The sequence below is a fragment of the Anas acuta genome, chromosome 5, assembly GCF_963932015.1.
Source record: "Anas acuta chromosome 5, bAnaAcu1.1, whole genome shotgun sequence".
In the NCBI taxonomy this organism is placed as follows: Eukaryota; Metazoa; Chordata; class Aves; order Anseriformes; family Anatidae; genus Anas; species Anas acuta.
Window position 1 is genome coordinate 32,559,259 of NC_088983.1, and position 15,108 is coordinate 32,574,366.

The 15,108-nt window shown below is 63.1% G+C and overlaps 2 protein-coding genes across 7 annotated transcripts; one reads left to right on the forward strand and one right to left on the reverse strand.

The window, feature by feature from the left end:
• Positions 1-167: 167 nt before the first annotated feature.
• FREY1 (Frey regulator of sperm-oocyte fusion 1) lies at positions 168-1,593 on the forward strand. The gene is given in 3 exon segments (XM_068683820.1): positions 168-712; positions 892-959; positions 1,054-1,593. Coding segments are annotated over 3 exon segments (279 nt in total). The 5' UTR covers positions 168-638; the 3' UTR covers positions 1,191-1,593.
• MAPK8IP1 (mitogen-activated protein kinase 8 interacting protein 1) lies at positions 1,587-14,952 on the reverse strand. 6 transcript variants are annotated; one of them, XM_068683797.1, is made up of 13 exons: positions 14,820-14,952; positions 10,287-10,392; positions 8,001-8,234; positions 7,282-7,392; positions 6,582-6,663; positions 5,519-6,394; positions 5,108-5,183; positions 4,570-4,742; positions 4,250-4,359; positions 4,015-4,134; positions 3,370-3,440; positions 2,998-3,096; positions 1,587-2,612 (listed from the first exon to the last, which is right to left on the reverse strand). In XM_068683797.1, the coding sequence occupies exons 1-13, from the start codon at positions 14,903-14,905 to the stop codon at positions 2,540-2,542; spliced, it is 2,217 nt and encodes a 738-aa protein (XP_068539898.1). In that variant the 5' UTR covers positions 14,906-14,952; the 3' UTR covers positions 1,587-2,539. The 6 variants fall into 6 exon arrangements, with proteins under 6 accessions (XP_068539898.1, XP_068539901.1, XP_068539899.1 ...); XM_068683800.1 differs by lacking the exons at positions 7,282-7,392; positions 14,820-14,952 and adding exons at positions 9,330-9,334; positions 11,467-11,698 and having other exon boundaries at positions 8,001-8,223; XM_068683798.1 differs by lacking the exon at positions 14,820-14,952 and adding an exon at positions 11,467-11,696.
• Between the last annotated feature and the right edge of the window lie 156 nt (positions 14,953-15,108).

Genomic DNA, 15,108 nt, shown 5'->3' on the forward strand with positions numbered 1-15,108 from the left:
TATCAGAAAGAGCAGCTTTCGCAGTTGTCTACTCAGGGATATGCTTCCTGTTTTAATATTGTCTCTTAGAGGCTTTTTGCTCTGGCCTGTATGCTCAGCTATGACTATCTCTAACTCCAGGTGCCTGCTTCAGCCCCCAGTTTCCTGCCAGAGTTTGCGGGATGCTGTGCTAGCACCTAACGTGTGCTAAAAGGGTTTGCAGAATGGCTGCCAGCCAGTGCTCAGGGGGATTGGCCAAGGGCAAAGAGAACCGGAGAGATTAATTCAGCAAACGCTGCTGTGCAGCACTTAATAAAGGGTCCAGCTGAGGCTTGGGCAGCTCTGGCCGTCTTCTGTATCTGCTCTGGTAGTTCAGGGACACGTGAGCCATCGGTTTGGTCTGTCAGCCAGCCTGTGGCACTGGGCTGCCCCCGAGCAGCCCGCCTGCTGCCAGCTGGCCTCATGGGTGAGGGAAGCCTTCCTCCCTGGGCTGTCCTGGGGGCTGGCAGGGTGCGGGGCTCGCAGCCTGGGCTTCTGACAAGGAGGATGCTGAAGATAAAGCCTGGAAGGCTGGGGAGGGGGAGAAGGGCTGGGGCCAGCGGGGTGGCTCCTCTGTGACCTCGCTGCGGAACCTGAGAGGGGTGGGTGACGGCTCAGCCATGCGGTGCTGGCTGCTGCTGCTCGCCCAGCTGCTGGCGGCTGCACTCTCCCTGCCCCTGCGCCAGAGGTGAGGGCACTTCTCCTCCTCCTCCTCTCCCCCCATCCCGGTACCTGCAGTGGTGCCGCAGGGGCTGGCTGCCCCTTCTCCTGTAGCCCCAGTGCTCCTGCAGCACTGGGCTGCCGCTGGTGGTGCCGACGCAGGTGAGTGCAGGAAGGCTTCGGCTCGCTTCCACCTCGGGGTTTCTTCCACAGCTACTCAGTCCCTGAGGACTTCTCCGCCCTTCTGGAGCTCCCGCAGCAGCACTTTGGCCTGGTGGATGGTACAGCTCTTCCCCCAGCCCCGTCCCGTGCACTCACCCCTCCAGGGAAGGCAAGGACAGCCCCCCCAGCCCTCACCCCGCTGTCTACCCCCAGATTATGGCATTAAACCAAAGCAGCCTCGCTTCAGGACCCGGGCAGCCCGGGAGCGGCCTGCAGGACTGCGCAGAGCTGGCAAAACCAAGCGCGATGAGCTTGATTTGTTGGAGTACTACGACGATGCCCACCTGTGAGCCTGCCCTCTGCTCTGCCCCACGCTGCCGCAGGACAGCGGGGCACACAGGTAGGTGTGGGGGGCAGGAACGGGGGGCTCCAGCCATACCTCAGGGTATGAGAGGCTAGAGGAGCTGGGGCTGCTCAGCCTGAGGCAGAGAAGGCCAAGACGGGATATTTTTGCTGTCCTCAACTACATAATGGCAACTACAGAGGTAACAGAGCCAGATTCCTCCTGGTACTGTAAATGGAAGGGCATGAGGTAAGTTACGCCACGATCTCTGGCTTCCAAGGTCTGCAGCTGGGTCTCTCAGAGGAAACCTGAGGTACTCCAGCTCCTCCTGCACCCCCAAAGGCTGGGGAAATCCAGGGCCCAAACCTACGGCTGTGGGACACAAAGAGCACCGCAGCACTGCTCCATGAACCATCATATTTAATAGTTGTTGCCATCACAGCAGATCCAGCTGAAGCACAGAGACCGCTGGCTGCAGGGACCAGGGAAGGTTTCTGGTGGTGTTTTGAACCTCCCTGGAGATGTGTGCGGCTCCCTGCAGGCTTTAGCCCTTCCCTGCTCCGCTTCTGGCAGGCACCCCGGTCTGCATGGGGCTGAGCCCCACCGTGGTGGGGGTGGCTCAGCCCTGCCCCTGCCCCCTGCGGCTGGAGGGGAGAGGGGACAGGGGCAGAGAAACGCTTCCCTCCCCGTGGTGTGGTCGCTGCAGAGGTACGGGGGGGATCTTCCTCACCCCAGGGCATGGATCTAAGAGGGGAGGGATGGGGGCAGAGGCAGGGATGAGCTGTCTCAGCTCGTCCTCTCTCTGGCACTCCAAGCAGAGCCACTGGGCTCCGTCCTCCCTGCCCGGCAGCCTTGTCCCCGGGGGCCTGGCAGGGAAGCGATGTCCCCTCCCCAGGCAGGAGCCCTCAGGTGGTTCTTGTTGGCTGTAGCTGCTGTGTCTTCATCCTGCAGGAGTCCGACTCTGCCACTTCGTTAAAAGTCACCCCCGAGGGATGTGACGGGGAGCTGGGCCACGGTCACAGGGAGGAGCTGCTGGCACCCCGGCCTGCGGCAGGGAAGGGCTGGAGCAAGGCTGTGCTGCCCGCCCCTCCAGCACTCACAGGCAGGGCACCCCGTGGGCACTTCTCCAATAGAATAAACTAAATATTTTGTACAATAAACACGATTTGTCCAGCCCTCCCCCCTCCCGTCCCCCCAGCCCCAGCCCGAGGAAGGGGAGCCACGAAAAGAGGCAGCTCGGTGCCCCGGGGAGCCCTTCCCTGGGCCCGCTCCTCCTCTGGTCTCAAAGCAGCTCTTGTCCATGCACGACGGGGAAGGGGCGAGCCTTGGCTGTGCAGCAGGCGCCCATGCCAGCCCCTACTCCAGGTAGATGTCCTCTGTGGGGCACGTGTACTCCACATACTCTTTGTAGAATTGCTGAAAAGCCCTCCTGCAACACAGCACGGAGCAGAGCTCAGCTGCGCCCTCCCCGAGGCATTTACCGAGCCTGTTTTGCTCCCCTTCTCGCCCTTGCTGTCAGCTCAAACCCCTCCTGGCCCCAGGGAGCCTCATGCATTAGCACCCAGGGGCACCGCTGGAGCGAGATATCCATCCCAGCTCCGAGCCTCCACAAAGCGCGTGGCTTTCAGCCATCTGCCTGCAAAGCTTTGCAGCGGGATTTGTTCCAGCGCTGTCAGGAACACGCTGCCCGCAGCAGCGTCAGCCCTAGCCCTGGCCCTGGCCCCAGTCCCCTCGCTGCAGGGGAGAGGAGCCAGGTGCTGCTCCTCCTGTCCGTGGGGAGGGAGCACTTTCCTCCCACCCCAGCCACGACTCACCCTACGGACTCCGCGAGCGGCTTTGTGGACTCCTCCGAGACAAAGACGTGGCAGGCAAATCTGTGGTCAGCAGGGTGCTTGGTGATGAACCCGAAATATCTGAGGGCAGAGAGAGCGGGTGAGAATGGAGTGTCAGGAAGGCAGGAACAAGCATCCCCAGTGCCCACCTTTGACAAAGGGGGTCCCAAACCCCAGTGGCCACCAGCTCGCATGGCCCAGGGATGTGAAACCCACCCAAAGGATGCTCCTCGCATGAAGCTGTGGCTTACAGGGGAAGGGGAGCCCTCAGGATGGGGATGCTGGAGGCAGGAAGGCAGCGAAGCCTCCGTGCATCAAGGCACTGAGAGCTGCCCTGCACCACCCGCTACTCACTTGTTGTTCTTTGGATGGTATCCACAAAAGGAAATGTTCTTCAGCTGGAAAAAATGGCTACACTTGTTTACCTGGGGGAAACAGAGAAAAAACTTGTCAACACGCCTCCCCACACGCCCTGCGGGGCAGCTGGTCTCCAGTCCCGGAAATCGGAGCTCAGGCTGAGCCCAGCTCACCACCACAGCACCCGTGGCCATGGACTAATCCAGCACCCCTTCCAAAGACAAGGTTTCCAAAATGCTTGCTGTGAAGGCTTTGCTTGCCTCCACACAGCATCTTGCTAGGCTACTTATGGAGACCACTTATCAGCAGCCTGCAATACCCAGCTAAAGAGATTACGGGGCAGATCTGGAGGACACCACTCAAAATAGTAGCAGGAAGGTTTAGGAGCAGCTGAGGGATTACGGGTGCAGCTCAGCTCGCAGCATCCCAGCACAACAACTCGCTTGGCAGCTGTGAGGGAACCATCCTCTGGTACAGCCCAAAACTGGGCTCCCACCAGGCTTGGGGGACCCTGATGGTGGGCCTACAACCCTTTGGATGGTGTTTCTCACGGAACAAGGAGCACGTTTGGGTGGAGACCCTTAATTCCCAAGCTAAGAGCTAGCTTCCAAGTAGGGAAGGGATGAGACGAGTGGGTACTACCTTGCTGTGCTCCTTGGAGTCGTCAGATTTCACGGCAATCTTGACCCCGCGCACGCTGATCTCCAGGACGCAGCTGGAGGGTGGGTTAAAGTGCACAGTAAGGCGGCGCGTGGTGGCAATCTGCGGGGAGACAGAGACACAAAGCCCTGGCACTCATGGGCAGCCCGTGAGGACAGCTCACCCCTTCTCTTCTCCCCGCTCCCACGCAGGGGCTCAGCCCGGGCTGGGACACTACCTTCTGCATGGCTGCGCACAGCACGTCGTTGCCCTTGTGATAGGGAACCTGCACTGAGCCCAGGAACTTCACCCGAAACTGGTCCACCCAGTCGCTGTTCTTGGCCAGAGCTGGAAGACAGAGCACGTGGCAGGGATCATCTCTGATGGCCATCGCCATGCCCCTACATCTGCACAATTCCCTGCCCAGCATCGGGTACAAGCCCCCACCACCACTGGCTGCAGCTACCCCCATCATTCTTTGCCTGACACCCTCCTTTCTCCCTCTCAGAGGTGAGCAGGGAATCAGCAACATCGCCGACCATCACGGCAGCTTGGTACCTGTTATGTGGTCTGGGTCCTTGGTGACTTCGATAGCGTAGTAGGCAGGAAAAATGCCCCGGTCCCCTGTCCGCATGTTGTAGGCCTCGTACCAATAATCCTCCGCCTGCACCTCCACCAGCAAGGGGTCGTCCACCTCCAGCTCCAGCTCGTCCGCGTGGCGAGGCACAAACCTGGGCAGGGAGTCACTGGCACCTGGCTGCTCTGGCGGGCTGCTCGCCAACCCGCTGCTGGGTCAGGGGCAACGTGGGACCCGCGGCCAGCACGGGTGGGCAGCAGGTGCAATTAGCCAAGATCTGGGATGCTGAATGGAGATCTGAGCGGGTTTAGGCTCAAAGGGCAGCAGGACCCCAGTGCACACATAGATATCTATCCCCTGCTGCATCCCCCATGTGGCTGCACAGAGAGATCCTGGGTGCCCTGGGGGGTCTCTCACCCCTGAGCTAAGGACAACGGGTTGGTCCCCAGGCTGCCCATGTTGGGAGCAGCATGGTTTGGGTAGGGACAGCCTTGGGATGCTGCTCGTGCCCACACTCACCTGAAGACAGCGCGGTGGGTCTGCTCCTGCTCCTCGCCGTTGATCATGCAGGAGAACAACCCGAAGGACTCGGCACCTGGGGAGGAAGGCAGAGGGGCACGCTGCAGCTCTGAGGGCCAGCACCACCGCAGGTAGGACACGGCCCTCGCTCATACCTCGTGGTTTTAGCTCAGACAAAAAAACAGGTTGAAATGCCCCCAGCTGTGTGATACGAGGCTTTTCCAGCCCCCCCATACCCCTCGGCCACAAGGGAAGAAATCACAGGCTGTGGAGCCAGCACCTGCTGGAGCTTCTCCATCTCGCTGGAGGCCCTGCAGGGCACCCTGGACCAGGCAAGCTCATACCAGGGACCTGCAGGGCTGCCTGGGGACACAGCCCCCCACCCACCTCCTCCCTCCGCCCAGCACTCACTGGAGGAGCGTGTCCGGCCGCTCATGAAGACGTTGAGGAACTTCTTGGAGAAGTGGATGTCCGCCTCGGGCGTGGAGTCCTCGGAGAGGCAGACCGAGTCGCGTTTCAGCGCGTCCTCCTCATACTCCTCGCCGATGGCCGACTCGTAGGGCGAGGAGACACAGTTGTCGTAGACGGTGGCCGAGTCGCTCTCGTCGCTGTAGCCCGAGTAGCACTGCTTGAGGCTGACCAGCTCCAGCTGCACGTTCTCATCCACCACCAGCGTGTACTTGACCGAGTCGTAGGACAAGGCGCTGGTGTCCGAACTCACCGACGCTCTCTGAAGGTTGTGGCCCGGCCGGTAGCCGCTGCTCCCACCCACGCAGGAGGCCCGGGGCAGGCTCGTCTTGTCAGGGGAGGACATGTAGTCCAGCACCTCGTCCTCCTCGCTGATGGAGGGGTTGGTTTTCCCTGCCAGGGCCGAGTAGCTGGAGGTGTCGATGTCGGAGCTGATGGACATGCGGTTCTCGCTGGACTGGGACAGGAACGGCTTCTCGGTCTCCAGCGGGTCCGAGTTCTTCTGCACGGGCGTCAGGTAGATCTCCTCCGTGGCCTCCAGCCTCACGTCCGTCTGGTAGCGGATGCGGTCGCGGTGGGCCTCGGGGCCCCTCGTCGTCACCACCACCACGCTGGCTCCGTGGGGCGGGGGCCTGCTGGTGGCCTGGTGCTTCTCGGGGGGCCGGGACGAGGCGACGCAGGCGGGCGCCATCTGGGTGGCTGCTGTGCGCCGGCACGGGCTCTCCGTGGACGTGCCCCGGTCTTTGGTGGAGGTTGTGCTGTTTTGGTGATTGACCTCATCACTCAGGCAAACGTGGTCGTGGGGAGGGGTCTGCTCACCTGTGGGGAGGAGAGCAGCATTGGTGTTCCCACCAGCGGGGATGCTCCAGGCTCAAGATGGACATGTTCCCATTCGGGATGTTTTCCCCAACCTCCAGCACCGCTCACCCCATGCTGCAGGCTGGGGATCGACCCCCAGGAGCCACCCAAGGGTGCGGGGCCCCTGACCACCAGCCCCCCAACTCACCCGTTTTCAGAGGGGACGACGACCGGGACACCCGCTCCTGCCAACTGTGCTTTTTCCCCAGGGAGTTGTTATTCAGGGTGTCCTGGGGAGGAGAACAAAGCCGCCTTGTCACCCGGGCAGTAAACAGCACGTGGCAGCCATCCCTCCCCATCCCACAGCCATGCACAGCGGCTGGGGCCGTCACGGTCCCTGGGCACTGCCTGGGACCGCCCGAGCGCTTCCCCGCGGTGCCCGTGCCCATCCCGGGGTGCAGCCCACCCTCCTGGGCACGCTTTGCTCCCGGGCTTTGCAGAGAGCTCTGGGGCACAGCGCGGGTATTTCTCCCCCAGCAGCAGTTTTTGCTCAAGCTCCAAGCTTGGGACTCTCGGGGTTTTCTCCTGCAGCCGTCACCATCAGCGCGGGAGCTGCCCCTCGCTTTGCTTCCCCACCAACACGAAGCTCTGCCCTGAAGCCCACCAAGATCTGTGGGATCCCCAGCACCCTGTCCTGTCCTCGGGGCACACACACGGGCCCCATGTGCCCATCCCTGCTGGCTCCGGGCTCCCACTTCCAGCCACATCAGGCCCTGTGCCACAGAGCTCCTGTTCCCGATATCCTCAGCTTGGGTCGTACCTGTGGCCCCCAGCGTGGCCCCGCAGCCTCCCCCTCCCCAGCCCACCATCTATGCACCCCCACCCCCCATGCCACCCCCCAAAAATACCTCTCCGCAGGTCTGGACACTGGTTGGGACCAACTGCCCGGGGGGTGCCTTTGCTGTCCCCGTCCCCCCAGCTGGATGTGGCTCCCACGTGCCACCGGCTCCTCGGGGTCCCTGCGCAGGGTGGGACAAGGCTGCCTGCTGTCCCCTTGTCCATTATGCTCCAGCCAGCTCCCCCCCCCTCCCCGTGTCCCTGCTGCCTTTGTCCCCGGTGCCAGCTGCCCTGCGGGCATTGTCCTGGCTCCGTGCCTTCCTCCTCCTCCTCTTTCTCCTCCTCCTCCTCCCACCCATGGCCTCAGGCAGAGAGCTGGCATCAGCTGCCTGTGCCGGGCTGGTGACACCCAGCTCCGACTACTCCCCATCTGTCACCCACGGGGACACCTGCCTCTCGCTCTGCGCTCCTCAGCTGCACGTCAGCGCCACGAAAATCCTCCTACTTGGCAAGGGAAGCCGCTGCCGAAGGCAGGAGGAAGGCAAAAAATAGCCCCGCGCGCAGCGGCACACCTTGTGCGGGTTTGGGAAGTTTGCGGGAGGGATGACGGGGCTCGGGGAGGCCAGCTCAGAGGGGCAGCATGCAGGGCACCTAAACACCACCCCTCACGGGGACAGCAGCGCCTGGGAACACCCTCCATGCAAAAGCAGGGGGGCAAAAGCTCAGGGGGGCAAAAGCCGGGGGGAAAAAGCCCCTAAATCCCCTCCCACCCCTCCGGGCCGGTTCTCACCTGGCTGCGAGGCACCTGCGGGAAGAGGTTGAGCGTGGTGGGTCGCTTGGGCCGGTAGCTCTCGGTGCTGGGGGGCTGGGGGGCTTTCTGCAGCGCCTGGGGCTCCGTCTGCTCCTCGGCCGGCGCATCCCCGGCGGCGTCGATGAGGTCGAGCTGCAGCATCTCGGCCTGCAGCCGGCTGCCCTCCCCGCCGCCCGCCGCCCGCGCCGCGCCGCCCGCCCGGCTCACACAGCCCTGCCGGGATTAGCGGCTCGGTCAGGAGACTGGGAGGGCCGGAGGATGGCCGTGCCAGTTGGCCTCAGCCTTTTAAAGCAGCAGGGGATGGTGGCGTGTCCCACCCCACGTGCCCATCGCCGTGGCTGCCGGCCTTCCTTCCCTCCCTCTGCCCCACTACAGGCTGGGGGGACGCGGTCCTGACCTGCCTCCCCTGCACCCCGCAGCAGCACTGACCCCAGCCCCAAAATAAAGGCAGATTTCCAGCCTCAGCCCAGCCTGCTTGCCCCTCCAGACCACCAAAGCTTGTGGTGGTCGTCGCCTTCGAACCGGGTCGTGCCCCGGTTCTCATGGCGGATGCCAGGGGTTGTGGCAAATCACCTGGATTTTCACAAGGAAATGGGAGCAGAGCTGGGGGAACCTGCCAGCTAAACTGGTGAGACCGAGCTGAGGGAGGCGTATTGGAGGCAGCTGCTGACATGCTGCCGAGACTGCTAATGATGCTGCCTCGGCAATCCTGGAGCTGTGGCAGTCACTCGGGGAGCTCAGAGGAGGGAAAGTCCCAGAAGGACGCAGAAGAGCAAAACAGAGCCTGTTTCTGAGGAACGTGGGCACGAGGAGTGACGCGCCATTCGGGGTTCGGTAGCTCAGAGGGAACTACAACCGCTGCAGGTACGCGTTAAGGGGCTGGCACGGGGTGGATGCTGCTTGTTCCCCTCCCTTCTGGCACAGCCCGAAGGCTGGCGGCGGGGAAGAGGTCACACTGAGCCAGGGATGGGAACGAGAGGAAGCCCCGCATTTCCAGGAGCCTTACTGTGCTGTAAAATCACAGCGATTGTCTCCCCACGTCTGTATCTTTGTGGCTGGGATCAGCCCATGTGGGTTTAATGCAGGCACATCCCTGCTCTTTTCCCTCGGGCACTGCTTCTCTCACTCTCCCTTATTTCCAAGAAGAGTATTTTTTTTTTTCTATTTCTTGTTCCTGCATTAAACGGTTCCAGCAGCTCCCGGAACACGAATGATGCCACAAACCTTCGCTAGCTGCAGCCTGCTTTCAGCAGGACCCACCTTACCGAATTTGGGAATAAGCTGCCCTGTGTTCAAAAGCAAGCAAACCGAGGCTGAACCCAAAACCTGTGCCTTGCACTTGTGCCACTGTGCCCCACATTGCTGCACCCAGCCTCCTTGCCGGAGCCAGCCACGTTTTGCAAGCTGTGTGCCTGAGCCACTATTTCTGGAGAGCTGCTAAAATAGCCCGTGATGAAGTCATCATTGTTTTCCCAGCACCAAAAAAAAACACCACACACCCAAAAAAAACACCACCAACCCCCTCCTCTGTTGAGGTATCGCCCTTTGCAAAGGCATTTTGCTGCTGGGCATCTTTGCCCGCCCGGCACCGTCCAGCAGCCACCTTCTCCAGCCTCTCCCAGCTCCAGGGGGGAATTTCGGCACCCGCCCAGCCTTCAGGAGCCCGCTCTGCTCCAGGTTTCAGTTTGGCTCCTGCCCTCAGCCGGGGCCGCGTCCCCACGGGATGCAGCCGGCGCTCACATGCCGGGGTTATTCCCGGTTTCCCAGCCTCCGCGCCGTGCACGTGGCCAGACCCAGCCAAAACACTCCCCCCGGGCCTGGCTGCTTCACCAGACGCATCCCATCCCGCAAGCTCTCGTCTCGCGGGAGCCATCGCCATCGGGCCCGCGAGCTCCCTGGCTCTCAGCGCTGACATTTCAGGCTGAAAAGCCCCCCTCGCAGCCGCCGCTTTCAGTTCTGCTCCTCGGGCAATCCTCCACATCCCGTCTAAACCATTTGTGCGTATTTTTAGCAGCTGCTTTTTTCTGAGCACGGTCGGCTCCCCTGTTTAGGAACAGCTCGCCTCCGCCTCGCGCCCCAGCAGGCTCAGTACGCCCAGCCTCAGGCACCGGGCTCAGTGCTGGTGCCCCAGCAGCCTCCTTCTGCCCTGGGAAGGTCCCAAATCAGAGGCTGCAGAAGGCCACCAGTGCCTCCTTGCCCAAAGCCAGCACCAAACACATGAGCACAACGCAGAATCCCATCCCTGTCCCCATCCCATGCGCCTACCCGGGCGGCCAGGCTCTCCTTGCAGTGCAGGCTGATGCCACACTCATCGGTGATCTCGGAGAGGTCTTCATCCTCAAACTCCTCGAGGCTGATGTCGTGGGTGAGCCTGGAGGGAGCGGAGACCACGGTCACACACTGCATGTGTGGGGGGCAGGAGGGCACACCCAGACGGGGCCACCAACACCACCTCTGGGACCAGCGGGGCAAACACTGGGATCACGGGGAGGGCAGGGCCCGGTGGGACACGGCAGGAGGATGGACCCGCTGGGCATGTGATCACATCGAGACCTGCAGACCTTGCACACACCACAAACCGAGCCCATCGGCATCGCTCACTGCCCCGATGAGCCCTTTATGGCTCCCTCATGGCTGTCAGCCCCACAGACACATTACTCCCCTTTGGAAAGTTTGCAGAGATTTCCTTTTAGCGGCTGGAAATGTGCTGACTACCCAGCTCCTCGCGTGCTCGCTTGCCTCCCCGGGGAGCCCCTGGCTCCTGTGCATTAAAACATTTCTATACGTGGTGCTACCGCAATGCTCCTCGTGTCTGTTCATTACCGGGGTGGGAAACACAAGAGCCCAGCCCAAAAGTCCTCTGCCAGCCATGGGGTGGAGGTGTCCCTACAGGAGACGAAGCAGGGCCACACTGGGAGGAGTCCCACGTGCCCCACGGCTGCTGCCTGCAGGAGGGGAGGAAGCGCAGAGCAGGATGCTCGCAGAGAAACCTTCAAAGCTCAGATCGATTTCTTCTCTGGTTACAGGGGTCGCCATGGCTGGGCACCATCAGCCCCTTCCCTCTGTCCGCCGAGACGTGGAAGCACAGTGAGGAGCCACGGGCCCCAGCACCATCCCTGCCTGCACCCAGCAGCAGGAGAGGTGACCCCCCTGCACGCCAGCCCTTTTATCTCCACCACGCCGCATGTTGGCAGCTCCCTCCTCTCGCCCTGCTGAAAAATCCTGCCGGACACGCACATTCCCGTGCCCACGGCGGCCCCATTTGCCGCACGTCTCCCTGCACAGCCAGGAAAACTTCAGGCTCCGCTCGGTGCCAAGTTTGCTGCTGTCCTGCAGCAGCGCCGGTGCGAGAGGGCGATGTGCCCGCAGGCGAGGGGCTGTCACCCGTCCCCATGCACACCCCTAGGGACAGCCCCCCTGTCCCCATACCCAGCCGGTCCCCTACCATTTCTCCCACTGGTCTTCCAGCCAGCTCTCCTCTTCGGCGCTCGACTCCATGCCCAGGGGCAGCTGCATCGAGGAGGACCCCCCCGTTCCCTGGGGCACGCGCTCCCACCCCGAGGCAGACCCCGGCCCGGGGTCAGTTGTTGGTGGGGGGATGCTGAGCGCTGGGCACCCCCTGCCCCAGTGCAGCCCGTGGCTGCCGGTGCTGCTCCGTCTCCTCACTGCGCAACCCGGGCAAGCTCATTAAAAATAGATGGAATCAGCTGTCCTGGAGGGGGAGAAAAATAAAAAAATAGCCTCCCCAGCTGAGCCCGTGCCAAGTCCCTGCTCTCTGCCGGGGATGCTGACTGCCTCTGCCTGCCAGCCAGCCAGCCCGGCTCCTGGTAGCGCTCCAGCGGCCGGTCCCCAGCACCCGCAGCGGGGCATCTGGTTACCCCGGCTCCTTCTCCTGCCCTTGCAGCATCACTGGCCGAGACAGGGAGGAACAGAAGAGTCCCATTAGGGCCCCGTCACAGCGATGGGATGCCTTCCTGCAGGGCAGGGGGGCTTTCTTTTGGCTTCATGCTGCTGGAGAGGGGTCGGCTTTCTGCCCCCATGGCCCTGCTGCCTCCTCAGCCAGCCCCGAGCCACGTGGGCCACTCTGCTGAGCTCCTCTGCCGCCGGCTGCTGCTCCCCTGGTTCAGTGCCACTGGTGGGTTTCACTCCTGACGCTGTATTTGGTGTCTCTCGGCTCCCTTACAACAGTATCCCAGGCTCCATCTTCCCTACCAGCTCTGCCTGGAGGCGTCTGCTCTGTTCAAAACCTTCTGGCTCAATGGAATGAATAAAGAAATCTATCTATGTTGCTGCTGCCCTTTTCTCCTCTTGTGTGGATGCTCCAGGGGAGGCAAGGAGGGCTCTTATTCACCCCCTGCTCCTCCATGCTGGGAACACCCCTGCCTTTCTCTCCTGCTCCTCAAAGAGGCTAAGAATACCAGCAACGAGCAGCAGCCCTTACTCCCATCAGCACTATCATGGTCCACAAAAGCTCGAGCAGGCCTTACAGGGACATTTGGGCCAACTTTCCCCTGAGTGCCAGCAGGAGAAGCGTGGGTACCACCTGTGTGCTGCTGCAGGAAGGTGTGGGACTCTCCAGGGAGGCTGAGCAAAGCCCTGAGGCCAACAAGGACAGCACGCCTGCCAGAGGACACCTCTCAACCCCCAACAATGCTGGCATCCCCCAGCTGCCACCCGAAAACTGCGAGTGCACAAGCAGGGACAGCCCCTGCCTGCAGGGTTTGGCCGTAGGAGCAGGGCCCAGGCACAGGGCTCGGCTCCAGGGAGGTTTGGGGTCAGGGGCTCCATGCTGGGGCCTGGCCAGGACAACACGGCACAGAGGGGGCTTCAGTGAACCCGTCTGCTGGGGCTCCCTCAGAACCAGACCAACCTTTGGTCCCCCATCACAAAAAGCAGGGTCACCCACCTCGCTCCCCAGCTCAAGGCTTCCCAGACCCAAAGGCCCACATCAGGCATGCAGACAACCCTTAGCACCGAGGCTGGTCTCTGCCTCAGCCCAAAAACACTCCCTTGAGCTTGCCGAGGAGGTGGTGAGGTCTCCATCCCCCAGAGATGCTGACCCTCGTGGGACATCGTGGTTTCCTGCAGGCACCAGGCTTCCTGAGGAGCAACACCACAGCTCCTGGCTCCCCTCCTGCAAGGCTCTGCCGCCCAGGAGCCCCGGCAGGCTGGACAGACGGCCAGCTGATGCATTTTCCCCTTGGCCCCACTGCTGCCTGCCTCCACACCGTGCTGGGGCCACCACCACCTCTGGATAGAGCTTGGGGACATGGGGGCAACAGGATGGGTGGCCACGGGGCCTCCGCCCCTTCTCAGACCGCCCCAAACCACATCAGCCACGGGGACCTGCCAGGCCTCCCCCCCGGCCTCCTCATGGCTTCAGGGCCAGCCCATGGTGTCACCTGCTGCCCGAGTCCCCTCAGGACCCGAGCCACCAGCTCGTCCCCGTTTAGGCCGCGCAGCACCTTGTGGGGCGATGATGGCTGGAGGGGCAGGACCCCCACAAGGCGCCCACGGGACCGTGCTGCCGGCGAGCCCAACGCTCTCGGCTCCCATCCCCTTCCCAACACCCGAGCCCCGGCTCCGTGGCGGCCGTCTCCAAGAGGCAGCGTGAGGGCTGGGCGTGCAGGCTTCCCCCAGCCATGTTGCAGCAGCGCCCAGCGGCTCTGGCAGGCAGCGCTGCAATAGCAGGCGGCTGCAGGAGCCGCCCGGCAGAGGGGCTCCGGTGGCAGAGGTCTGCTGGGCCCTTCGGAGGTAAACGGGGGGAAAAAAACACACAGCTGGACACAGCTGGATGCTTCCTCACACGGCCCCGCTGGTCCCAGGGCTCAGGGGATGGTGATCACTCAGCCATGGCTCCACCGCTCCTCCCCACCTCCAAAATCTCACCACGTAGCCACCTGGTGCTGATCCCCCCCCTCACCCAGCTCCCACACATCGCCGCCACAGCACCCCCGAGCGTAAATCGATGGCTGTAAAGATGTCACGGCCGCCAGAGGCACCCAGCTGCCCCAGATGGCCAGCAGGTGATGGCCCCTTCCCCACCAAGCCCCCGTACCCGCCGAGCACATCCCGTCCCAGAGCTGCTCACGGGAGGGACCAGCAGGTCCAAACCTCCCGGTCCCTGCATGTTTGGCACCGTGGCCATCCCTGGCCTGGCCCTCGCCATCTCACGTCCCCACCAGCAGCTTTGCTGGGCACGGGAGGTGTCGTGTCCCCCCTCCCCGTCCCAAATCGATGGGAGCGCTTGGTGGAGCTGCGAGGATCAATCCTGGCACGCTCCCACCTGCACGGCGCTGGGGAGGGCAAGGCAGCGCCCGGGATTTCGAGGAAAGGGCTAGAAAAAGGCTCCCCTGGGGGGCGGAGAGGGAGGCGAAGCGCTGCCATCAGCGAGAGGTGGCTGAGGAGGAGGCAAGGCAGGTGAGGAGGCTGATGGAGGGGCAGAGGGGGCAAAAGCTGGAGGGTGAAAGAGGCTGAAATGGCAAATGGGGGGGTATATGGGGCCAGCAGGGGTTGGGGGGGGCTGGAGAGGTGCTGGGGGGGATGAGGTGGGGGTTCAGCGATGTATGGGGTGGGGGGGATGAGGGGGTGCATGGGGCGAGCTGTGGGGGCTGAAGGATGCTTGGGGAGGATGCAGAAGGGCTGGATGAGGAGGGGGCCGCAGCGGCAGTGCGGGGCTGGGGGTGGGGGGGCTGCGGCGGATGGGGAGCGGTGCCCGGGGCTTGGGGGGGGAGGATAAAAGGGGGGGGGCTGCGGCCCGGGCAGCCCCGTGGGGGTCCCGGGGGAGGCGTCCGGTACCTGAAATTGGGGGGCGAGGCGAGGTGCAGCCCCAGGAAGGGGGAGGAGGCGGACGGGGATGCGGCTCCTTTCTCTCGCTCCGCCATTCCGCGGCTCTCCCCATGCAGGCGGAGGGAGGGAGGGCGGGCGGCGGGGAAGGAGGCAGGGAGGGAGGCAGGAGGGAGGCAGGAGGGAGGGGATGCCGGCGGGGACGTACCTGCTGCCGGGGGGGGCTCCTCCTGTGTACCCCCCCCCCGATCAGCAGGACAGATGTGCTGCGGCTGGACCCCCCCCCGCACACACAGATGTG

Bases quoted from the DNA above. Each gene is read 5' to 3' on its own strand.
- MAPK8IP1 (XM_068683795.1), bottom strand. From the start codon at position 10,002: ATGTGGAGGATTGCCCGAGGAGCAGAACTGAAAGCGGCGGCTGCGAGG. The intron at 4,135-4,249 runs GTAGTGTCCCAG...GTCTCCCCGCAG, and splicing joins TGTGCGCAGCCATGCAGAAG to ATTGCCACCACGCGCCGCCT. The intron at 3,441-4,014 runs GTAGTACCCACT...TGTTTCCCCCAG, and splicing joins ACTCCAAGGAGCACAGCAAG to GTAAACAAGTGTAGCCATTT.